At 36.7% G+C, this 12,320-nt stretch overlaps 3 protein-coding genes across 8 annotated transcripts in view; 2 read left to right on the top strand and 1 right to left on the bottom strand.

The window, feature by feature from the left end:
- Positions 1–12,320, top strand: part of LOC139970852 (small subunit processome component 20 homolog) — a 175,865-nt gene that overhangs the window by 116,752 nt on the left and 46,793 nt on the right. The window lies entirely within an intron of this gene.
- LOC139970765 (uncharacterized) overlaps positions 1–12,320 on the bottom strand; it is a 151,619-nt gene that overhangs the window by 104,051 nt on the left and 35,248 nt on the right. For 4 of the 6 annotated variants that reach the window (XM_071976800.1, XM_071976774.1, XM_071976739.1 and 1 more), the window contains exons 5-7: positions 8,324–8,473; positions 6,440–6,677; positions 4,889–4,956 (exon numbers count right to left, since the gene is read on the bottom strand). In XM_071976800.1, coding sequence (XP_071832901.1) covers positions 4,889–4,956; positions 6,440–6,677; positions 8,324–8,473 — 456 coding nt within the window. Of the gene's footprint in view, positions 1–1,587; positions 2,467–4,888; positions 4,957–6,439; positions 6,678–8,323; positions 8,474–12,320 lie in introns of those variants that run through there. The other 2 variants (XM_071976765.1, XM_071976757.1) reach the window with 2 other exon arrangements.
- The window catches only part of LOC139970750 (small subunit processome component 20 homolog), a 137,556-nt gene that overhangs the window by 2,612 nt on the left and 122,624 nt on the right, over positions 1–12,320 (top strand). The gene's annotated exons all lie outside the window — the stretch shown is intronic.

Genomic DNA, 12,320 nt, shown 5'->3' on the forward strand with positions numbered 1-12,320 from the left:
AGTAATGTGGTCTCTAAGTCTAAATTAAAGTTCTCACTAGCTGAACGCTATACCCATCATTGGAAACGCTGTCAAGTTGGCCTGTCATGGCACCATCAATTTCTCATATTATGACAGTAGAGATTTTTGGCTATCGGAGCCTGAAGTTTTCGTCACTTATAAACAAACCTCTTCACTCAGTTGTAAATTTTTTTTTGTACGCTGCTCCTGGTAGGCTTAAACTTATTGGTGTAAAGTTGCCTAAATTGACCCAATGTTTGCACCAAATATACTTCATTCATGCTCTTCAACATACAAGCCACAAAAACAGATCCTGATTGATAACATATCAAAAATGATGTTTTCCTACTGCCTTTCGGCACATTTCCTGAAGTAGAACACTCGCGCGGATTGATATAAACTCTAATAAGAGTATGCCACCCTAGAAGATCGTTGCTTTATAAAGTACAGTATGATTTGGTTCCGCGAAAGAGATGAGAGCGGTATTAAAGTACTTAGCATGCATACGTTTATAAGTATAATATACTCCGGATGTGTGTTCTGTTTAATTCGCTTCGGCTTCTGCTTGAGTACAACGTTTCTCTATGCTGCCATGTTGGGTGAATATATTCCGTTACAGTAATTACTATACAACTTTAAGTAAGGAGAATGATGTCATGCGACATATATAAAGCCATTCAACTAACTGGTGGCGCTTTGCTTGTATGGCAAGAAAGTAACGAGGCGTAATACAAACACTACATCTTTGACATAACTGAAGTGATAAAGTTGACATCACAAAATCACTCGAAATGGTGATATCAAGGGCCGCATTTTGGGGCCGAAATCGTCAAGTGAGAGTGGGCTGGAGTTTCGCAGATAATTCTTAGGAAGGGACAATAGTACTTTCATAGTGTCGTCTGCTCAGCTGCTGTATTCTTATTTATTGGACCCTGGATATTGTTAGCCTAGGCCCCTAGACCGGCTACAGTTGGTTTTTGTGATGTGATATGACTAAAGCTTAATGACAAATATTATCACCACCTCATCTTTCTTAAAACTGTATCCTATATGGATCTATAGATCCATAGATCTACATGCCAGAATACAGGGGGGTAGGAAGCTTCCAAAAAGTGGGGGGGGGACAACATCAGAGGGGCACTTTCTCATTCCACCACCACCACTCGTTATGCTATAAACCAATTAAACGGCCAAATCACTTAAATATATGATGTGTTAGTATGCTATCAATACTATAATGGTGCACGTGACTCTATCAACCTACATCTGTACTTCTGTCCATCCATAATTTAGAACCTCCCCCAAAAATCCTCCTGTGTTCATTCCTTGTACAAAAGTCTTTAGCAACCTCGGTTAAATCCAAGTCATCGGGCCTGGGACGTTTATTCTAGGAAAATAGGCGTTGTCAAATCTAGGCCTATGTACGTAGCCTTGCCCTTAGTGTAACTTAGGTAGGCCTACAGTAGGTCATAACTTAGGCCATAGAATATCTCAATAATATCTATTAACATATCTAGACACATATATCCAGCGGACACGCTTCATTTACTAACTAAGAAAGTAATAAACCGTCACAATAGATCAGTGTAAGTATTGAATTGTTTATTCAGTAAAAAATGCTTATAATTTCATAGTCTTTTTAAACTGTTTGAATTAAATATCTTTAAACGATTGATTATATATTATGATTATTAAAATAAATGATGCAATCATTCCTAGACCGTATAAAATCTTTCCAACAGGTGGTCCATGAAGAGCTTCTGTTTTCATGGAAATTATTTTGGTATCTTTATTAGTTTGTTTATTATCTTGAATATCATATTGTCTTTTAATTTCATTATTTAATGGTATAAATAGGCCTATTGGTGTTGATGGCTTGATTTCAGGAAAAACGTAGAAAACCTTTTCAAAGGCGGTGCAAGAAGAGCCTCTGTTGTCATGGGAATAATTTATTTGTTTATTATCCTGAATATCATTATGTTCAACATTTAATGGTATACATAGGAATGATGGCATTGGTGCATTAATTTTATGATCAGCGAACATATTTATACGTTCGGGCCTAGAAAATTCTATGATATTATTGATAATATTTTTTATTTCCTTATTAGTTTTTTTCTTATCTTTAGTATTAATAATACTTTTATTACATTGTTTGTTGACATGATATTGTGCCTTAACTTTCTTATATAGAAAGAATTTATTTTTACCTTTACGCTTTTGCCATAAACATTTGGTTTTTTTGTATCCTCTATATTTTGTTTTAGTAAACGACTTACTGTGCTTAGTTTTGTTACTAACATATTTTCTAGACATGTTATTGCTAACATTATTCATACTTTTACCATTTTTAAATATCATATATTTCATAAATTCATTTATATCATAATCTAATGTATCTTCATTCTCATCACAATGAATCGCTGGTCGCGGAGAACTGCTGTAATTTTCAGGCTGTTCCATCTGCTGAAATAAAAGAGAGACAAAAACCAAAACAATAATGGCTATATCAGATTTAGTTCAATGGATATGTCTACATAGAGCTTGGTAGGATGATAAATTTGGTTGCATATTTACAAAGGGGATGGACAGTGTATATTCATGGGGACATTCATGTGACAACCAATGCAATCATTATCTTAAATAGGAAATAGTCAACCTTGTTAAGGTGAAAATCAATCTAAATCTTTCTTGTTACCTACTCGAGGTATGGTTAATTGAATGTAACATTCTTCGACCAGCTAAAGTCTCAATTCTTCCAGTGAGTGGATCACAGTAAATGGTCTGTGAAATCATAACGTCCGATGTTTATCAAGAGTGTTACTTTTCTTATTGTAATATTGCCATTCATCTACAGCATTCTTGACATGTGATACATTTCGAATGTTAGTTTAGCTGTGAATGTTCTCTGTATATAGAATTTCATTCAATGAAAATGCATTTTTTGGTATAAATTTTACAAACATTGACAGTTGGGTTGCTATGAGGACATCAATCCCTCTGTTCTTTCCTGCGGCATTCACTACAGTAGCCATCACCTTATTGAATATAATAAATATGAATTTCAACCAAGATGGACTGTTTGACTTTTCATATTTACAAGATTTGGTTTGAGGAAAGTTGATCAATATATGCTGACTTCATATGGCATGAGAACTCCACCAACGTCAATATGCTTTATGTAAATGTGAGGTCCTCCCAAGCTCTCCTTCTTGAGTTACCATGTTTACAAAGTTCTCACAATTTGACCCCTGGTGACCCAAAATGACCTTTAACCTCCACCAAAAACAAAAGGATTCTTGTAATCAATGTGGTGCTTCTACACACAAAATACAAAGTTGGTCTGACCTTCCCTTCTTGAGATATGTTTACAAGCTGGGCGCCACAAACGCACTCACACACACACGCACACGCACGCCATCATGAATGCAAAGGTTACGATTATCATCGAAACCAAAACTGTAACCTTATTGACAAGAGCTATGTGTATGCTTTTGAGAGTATCCCAGGGGCGTATCCAGGGGGGGCGCAACAGGCGCGCGCCCCCCCTATTGGCCGTCACCAAAAAAAAAAAAAAAAGTTTAGCAAAAAAAAAAAAAAAAATTGATGACGACCTTTATGTGAGATGTCGGTGATCGCTCAACCCCCCCCCCCTCCCGTATGCTTTATTTTTTGTTTGCCAAAAAAAGGTTCTCGCGAAGTTCGGCGGCATAATAGTTTTAGAAACAGAGATGGTAATTGTGTTTGTATTATCACTAAGTGACATGCCAGCCATACTAAATTGTGCATTTTGTGTCCATATTTACTGGAAATGTTGCTTATTATTAAGGTCGAAAAATGGATCACATATGGCCATGGGTGGCGATCCTGGGTGGAGGGGGATATATCCCCCCATGAAAATGGGTGGAGGGGATGTAATGCACCATATTCCTCTCCCCCCACCAAATGCCAGGGATAAGAATATTTTCATGCCTACATTTATGCATCTTCGTTAATGTATGGCTCTTTTTTAGCTTCATTTCTTGCCTACCATAAACGCAGTGCGATCTTTTCAAATAAAGCGTCTTTATAAAGCAAAAATAGTTGACTGTAGGCTTCATTGGCCCTATAACAACAAAATGTATTATTGCCCCCACGGTATTGATATAGTACATATATGCACCCTCATAGTATTCATATAGGCCCCATAGTAGGCCTACACACGTACATGTTCCCTCGAACAGCTGAGAATCTCATGTAACCAGGGTAATGCTTAATATACGTTTCACCTGGATGCCCTAGCAATCGGTACCTAGGAATGTAACTATGTGTAATTGTGTATTGCATGTGTATAGGCCTATAATAGCCTGCATGAGGCCATTTTCTTCATCGAATAATATAAAAGAGCTCTCGAACATTCTAACGTTGCGCCTGAAACAAGATTGACAGGGGCAATTTTCCCAAAATAACACCCGAAATTTAAATAAAAGTATTTTGGATCCTGATTATGAGATATTTCGGACATGACATCCCTATTTTAAAGTTGGGTATATGCCGCTTGGAAACCTCGGGAAGTGCCGTTTCCGGCCATCTAGAGGGTTTGTTAATCCCAAAATTTTCTTGCACGCTTCGCGCCAACCCATGGTGGCGCTACGCTTAGATAGTCAACAAGGTCATATTCCCCCCCCCCCACTCGGAAGTACGGATCGCCGCCCATGCATATGACACCATTTTGCATTTCAGCTCTTCTTCGAAAGCAAAAATTGTACACCCCTCCCCTTAGACCCATCCCCCAGGCCGGCGATCATTCATGCCTGGCGCCCCCCCTATTGGAAAATCCTGGATACGCCCCTCTATGCCAACAGTAAGTTAATGGTTACACATCCGTTAATTTTGAAGGTTGATTTACCTGTAATGCGACTTGTTTGTCATAGCGATGGATTGGCCCTGTATGTTCCACTTCTTCCATGAGGGATCCTTTCAGATTGAAATTTAAAAAAAAACATGCATGATCATCATGTATCATTACAAACACTGGAGTACAGATTTAAAGTCCCCCCCCCCCCACACTAATATACTAGTGCCTTAATTACTGCACAATGTTTTCATGAAGTGCAGTAAATAAACAGATATTATGGCAGCTGTTTACATTTTAAACCAAAGTTACATTATATCATGCAAGGAATTCACTTTAATAATTTAGTGCAATATAATTGTTCTGAGATATCTGACAAATCTATAACATACAATATGAGATATCGATGCTGATGAACAGTATTACTGACATCTACAGTATTCTCCATCACTGTATCGTTGTGTTTTGGACCTCTGATTCGGTCATACTGCCTGAATAACCATGAAATGATTAATGATATTCTGTTAACATAAGAACTGGAAAGCAGCACAAGTAGCGTTGGCTACGATGGTAGTTGATTATAAATGCAAGTATCGTTCTAAATTGATGTATACATGTTATGAGTATTACTTTAAAAGCTGAAATTGACAAATATCCAAAAAGGAGAAACATACTTTTCTGCAACTATAAACTGATTTCCTTGCTTTAAGACAATTCTGAGTTTTGCTTATTTATTGACAAAGTTCATATAAATATATTTTTTCGTTCATATCAATTGAAGTCAGCCACTCTCAGCTCACATATAGCTTCAGATATTAGTTATTACAGTTACAATGTTCAAAATTTACTTCTACATAATGTATTTCCCATTCCACAAGAATCTGTCAATGTGTTGTCAAGAACACTACAAGTTGCCTCACTGACAGTCACTGTCACAATCGTTCCTCCAAGAGAAGAGAAAATATGGAGAACCTTATGACAAACAGAACAGTTGGCTGGAGATTTCTACCTTTGTTGGCAAAGCACTTGCCTGGATCTAACCAATCATCAGTTATCATTTTGGATAGTGGATAAAAAGGTAGAACAGTGTTTAGTAAAATAAAAGTTGATAGTCAAAAATCTTCTAGATGTTAAAGGCCTAAAAACTTCTTAATGCAAAATTTATTTTTTTTGCAAAATAAACACCATAAAAAAAAGCTTTTTGGGTAGTGTAATTTAAACCAAAAAAGAGTACGCTTCACAGAAATGACAAAATCAAATATCCTTACAACAATTAGTGTTATATTTTGCTGAGGAGTGTTACTCTGTATCTTACATGAATATACTGTAGGTGGCAGCTTTGTAAGTTTACAGTGATGAGATATATGATTAATTTACTGGTACACTGACATTGGATTCCATCTGTCCACTTCATTTAATGGGAAAGTTGTAAAAGTGAGATTCTACACAGTTTATTTGCTGCTTTAATTTTGCAGAAAGAAATCAGTTTACTTTAAAGGGTAAAAGTCGGTATCTGTAGCAGAAAGTAGTTTTATGTATGAAACAGTTATATATATTTAATTGCTATGTCTTTGAGGTATTCATATTATTAAATTAAATACTTACCTTGCACATACAGCTTCTCTTGCAGGTCTCTGCGGCCAGCTGCTTTCAAAGCCTCTCCCAGTACTCTGTGTGTAGCTTGACTTCCAATTCTCCTTTTCCAAGTCAACAACATCTGATAAACAGTTTCCTTGTGTCCCTGGTTGATATAATCTCTCTCAAGTTGATATAGCTTTGATTCATCTAGTCCAAGCTTTCTACCTACATCTTTGCATTCCTTTTCAATTTCCCCCGAGAGATCCTGTAATATGATCAGAGTTTATGTATATTGAGTGTTGTCTGAGTTATACATACACAAACTATATCAGTTATCTGACAGGTCCCCTTGTTGAAAGTATTTCATAATTTTTGTTAAATCGATTTACAGTATGAAGTAACATTCAAATTGATGGTATTCCATTTGTTGTTCATTTGAAAATTATACTATAACTAACTCCTGCTGTATTTCGTATATATACTGTATATTACAGCATGATACAGAATGACAGAGTTAACATGCGGGTCATAGGTCATTAAATTCCAAGAGATTAAGATAATATGGTGACTTGGTTCAGGAAAATCACTGGTAATGACTAGACTCTAAAAACAATCCATGACCACACTGCAGACTGGATCAGGAAAATTCCAATAGTTGTCACTAGCTAGATGTCTCTCAGATGTGATGAAAATAACATCTTTTCCCAAGTAAAAATTTGAAACTCCTTAGCACTTGTGCAGACCCAGAACGAGCAAATCGAAAACATTACAAAACAAAAATTGGTGACAAGTTGTGAGTCACCACCCAACCGTAGTGTGTAGCACACTCAACTTATTTGCAATGCATGCTGGATGATTGCAGACGAAATGAGTACTAATGGAGTGTGTACTGAATAGATATGCGTGTAGTGTGGATTTTTTTTTAAATCCTTACAACTGGTGCACATCCCCATCTGTCTCAATAAGACTTTTGTCATCTCACTTTGGGTGCTGGAGTATAGGTTTCTATATGGAATCCCCTGATTGATTAAGCAACTTGGGAAAATATGTCTTAGATACAAGCACTAGAAGAACAGAAAAAAGATTTCAGATAACCTGACAATGCAAAGTCATTCCCTTTTGAAAGTTGACAACAGTAGTGGCATAAGTGGAAGTTGAAAATCTCTCAGTCACTTAATAGAGCAAAGGTCAAATTCTGTGACAGTTAGTGACATATAGGTATGCCAGTCGTCAAAGAAATGGTGCTCAAAATTAAACTAATGATATGAGAGTCATTTTGTAAGCTGGTATTAATTTGATTTGGGCAATTTAAGACTAAATGACTTAATGGACCCAAGACTAGTATCTATGCACAGTGGTTGTAACTGTGTAAAGTTGTGCTTAGTACTTAATTTATTGTATGTAATCTCCAAAAGTTAACTGACTTGTGAACCAACATTGTGCCAGTTGTATCCTTCTTGTGAACAAGTTGCAAACATGTGTGTCAGCTGTGAACATTACAAATTGTTGGCAAGAGGCGCACATTCAGCATTTTATTGACGCACTCTCATTTGTAAGAGCTCATTCACAAATCATGATACGGTTTGGTAAGGGCTTGGTTGTATGCTCTGTCAAAATTTGTTATATGTTATTGCATTCACTATTGATACATTTCAGTCACATAAATCTAACTGCAGCAAGAACATACCTCATTAAAATCAGTTATCATAAAACAGTATCAGTACTATATGGCAAGCATTTTAGTACAAATAAATCATGATGTAATATATACAAGCAAACCATAGAGTTTGAACCTCAAAGTTGGTATGCTTTAAGGGCCAGTATGGACAATCTGTAATTCACCAATTTGTGTTATATGAGCTAAAAAGACTGTCTCCAGGAAAACAGAGTCTTGTATATGTAAATTATTACCCTGAGACTTTCTTTTCTGACTTCTCGATCAATGTTTTCTAGGGGTTGTTTGACAGCTAGACTTTGATAATAAGTCCTCTTCGGTGACTGAGATAGTCTCGCAGCTACTACTAATTCATAACTGCTAGCTGTAGAATCTTCCACTCCATCCTAATATCAGAAAATAAGAAAAATATAAATAAATATGTTAAACATCCAGCATTGTATTCAAGTCACTTGTTTCTGACTACTTTACACCAGTCAATGTTTCTCAAGTCAAGTCAAAGGTAAATTTTATTTCATCAGGTCAAGTCTATCACAAGTCATTTGACTTTATTGCAAGTCAAATCAAGTCACAAATTAATGTTTCTAAATCCAAGTGAAGTTGAAAGTCCAATATGAAAGCAACTTACGTATACATGCATAATATACAGGGTAGGTATAGGCATTACAACGCATCAATGGTTAAGGACCAACAAGTTACTTTTGTGAAGTGATGAGGGTGTGTGCGGTGGATGACATGCATCAATGACCACCAGCTGCATTGATTGAACCAATTATATTCCATATATATATATATATATATATATATATATATATATATATATATATAGATATATATATATATATATATATATACATATATATATATATATATAGATATATATATATATATATACTACCTTTGTGAAATCTATTACAGCCTCCAGGAACTGGATTGTGCCGTGGACAGCTGTGACTTTTCCTCGTTGATTATCCAACCAAGTTCCTGGAGAGTCTGTACTGTCTTGCGGACATTGTTTTCTGCGTCCGATTCTGACTACCCTACCATGAGCCAATCATCGAGGTATATGAAAACTGTGACTACTCTTTTTCTAAGGTAGGAGACTACCGTTCCCGTAATTCTTGTGAATCCTCTGGGTGCTCCACATAAGAGAGTAAGATTCTGGTTACTCACACAGAAGATCCACACACTAAGTGAAGTCAAAACAGCTACTGTAAGTATTGACCTCTGGTCAGCTTAATGGGATATACATCAAACAGTACGGTTCAGATTATTGTAAGGAAGGAAAGAAAATTTACAAAACCACACCTAAAGTTCACTGTGTGTGCTCCCATTTGTTTCTAAAATCTTATTGATATTTATGTGAACTGACCTATGAACTCTAGAGCAAGGCTGCAGAAACTCAGTACTACTGTACCATGGAGGTTTTACCTCCATAGTACAGTACTACTGATGTGCTCATACTTTGATGCTCAGTGAATCAGATAAGAAAGTTATTGTAGGTGTACATTATTTAGGGTATATTTGTTAAAAGACATTTCAATGCATACAGTGTAATGTGCAAAAGTAATTACTGATCTATTCTACTTTACAGAATGATTTAAGGACAAACAATATATATATCCTTCATTATGTACACTGCTTTAAAGCCAATTCCAACCAACAAAATATCGTTAAAAGAGCTACTGTGTATGCTCACTGAAAGAAGGCCTTTCAAACTTAATATGATTTCACAATTGTATAATATACAGTACTTTCAAGCAAACAATATCTTTGCAACAGTTCAATCTAAGCTTATTTGACTTTTGTAACTCCATTGTCAAATCAAGGCTTTACTGCCAGGTAAGGAGGAAACTGTAAGACACTTCCGGGCTACTAGTGGTATTACTGGTCACGTTTGCACAGAGCTCTCTAAACTTCAGATGCCTAACATCCTTTGTTTATTGCTTTACTGCCTATGCTTGCAAGCATTTCTGGAACCAGTAGGTCAGATGGTTACAGCAAAACTGTGGTTGACACCTAGATGTAACCTTCTATCAGATGAGATGTAACCACAGATGATTAATGCACCAAATTAAAGGGTGTGAAGACTCACTGCAAAAAGAAACGTCTAATGCCGGTAATCTGACCTAGTTTCGAATGAGGTGTAACAGAAGCATTAGACACCACCATCGATCCCAGAAAATACACACAGCTTGCTACCGTCGGTAATTAGACACTAGTGTACAGTCAATACATACAGCTGCGGTCAATACCGACAGCACATTGTAGAAACGATACAGTGATGGACATCTCAGGTCCAGCCAAAGATAACAAGGTATCCTGTTTCATTACTGTGTGCATTTTGTAGCCACAAAAAAAAAAGAGTCACTTGCAAGCAACAGAAAGTTAACTTTTCCAGATGGCCGCACGAGGTTTGGGGTGAGTCTTCAATGCCTTTAAGCCAAAATTGCCTCATAACTTGTGGATGAAATGCTATAAGGCTAAAAAACTTATTACCTTTTGTAAACAATTCCATGTAGAACCAAGAGAAAATATTTCAAAGCATTGCTCAGGCAATGTCCCAGAAGAAGCAAAACACCATGATGCTGTCAAGTATTACAATATATATCTTAATGCCTAGAGGAATTGAGATGTATAGGGCTTTATTGTTAAGTGTACATAGTCTACACTGCAGATTTGTGATGTTTTACAAATTTATTAAGGTTTTGGTCCTGTTGGATGTCATGTACAGTAAACATGCTTTAATGTGTGTGCAGGGGACTGTACTGTAGCCATTGTCTGTCATTTTCTAACAAAACTAATCTAGAATGTCCTCCAAGTTGTTTGGTGTATGTGCAGGGCTGTAGCCACAGTCTGTTAAAAAGCGTGAAATCTTATACTGCACAATGCAGTAGAATGTTGGAAATGATAGACACATTTTACATCTAACCCCTAATTAACCCAAATAACTTATCCAAGGGGAGGACAATACTGTGTCTGAGACCCCTCTTTCAGGGGGACATCAGACTCCCACCTCAAATTCTGGCTTGATGACATTGTGAACTGCATTTGTAAAGTTTAAGAAACATTGTTGCTTGTTATACACCAAATCCAACTGGCTGGAGTCTTGACATTTTTTGTGTTTAGGCATCACATGCAGACACACATATACACCTACACAAATACACCTACAGTACATTACCCTGACAAGCAAACTTGATAATATAGGTTCCAGATGCTTTCAGCATATGAACAGACTAAGACACCAAAATGGCAAACTACATTAAGGGTTTGATGAAATAACTGGTTGCGAATCAAGACATTGCTTTAAACCAGAATGCAAAATGCATTGAGGTTTCGGTGACTTCAATGCACTAGACTTCTGCTTGTTAGTATAACCAGAACTAGCTGTTACAAAAACACTATGGCATGATAAACACAGGTCAGTCTACTGTACGTGGTTATACTCACCTCCATCAAAAACAATAGGGGTCTTGTACTCAATGTTATGAATCCACACACCAAGTATTAGAGGTATCCACGATTTCCATCGTTACATATCATGTATAAGGTTTTCAGAGTTTGACCTCTGAACACACAAGCAATAGGATTCTTGTTCTCAATATGGCGAATCCATATACCACGTATAAAAAGTATCCATGATTTCTAACATGAGAAATCATGCTTTGAAGGTTCTCAGGCCTCGACAAATATTTTTGAAAGTACTCGCTATTTGGCGACGGTAACTAAAAATCTACTCGCCAAATTCCACTCGCCACTATATCCAGACAAAAGCTTGTGAACTTGAGGCTAAATTAAGACCGTTTTACACAATTATTTCGAATTGGTCATAGTAAAAAATCTAACTAGACGAACTGTTAAGTTTCATAAACGCTGCCTAGTCACAACGAAACTAAATCCAACCTGAAATAAATATGACAGAGAACGTCCAATAGAACCGCTGTACTACAAAGTACACCTTTTCTGCACTCAAAGTAAGGCTTCCGAGCGGCACATTGAAGCCAATGCAAATTTTTTCGCGCTTTCAGTTTTAGATTCTACGGATGCCCATAAGCTCATCTGAAATTGCCAATAGCCTCCTATTCGTATGAGGCGTAACGCACATTATATCTGATAGGCTGGTCTGTGGGAGAGACGGTACAGCTTATAAAACGAGGTTCCACAATTTGGAGTCTAGTGACTCCAAATGACCTTTGACCTCAATAAAATCCTGTACTGAAAGCATATCAA

Source organism: Apostichopus japonicus, chromosome 1 (genome assembly GCF_037975245.1).
Source record: "Apostichopus japonicus isolate 1M-3 chromosome 1, ASM3797524v1, whole genome shotgun sequence".
In the NCBI taxonomy this organism is placed as follows: domain Eukaryota; kingdom Metazoa; phylum Echinodermata; class Holothuroidea; order Aspidochirotida; family Stichopodidae; genus Apostichopus; species Apostichopus japonicus.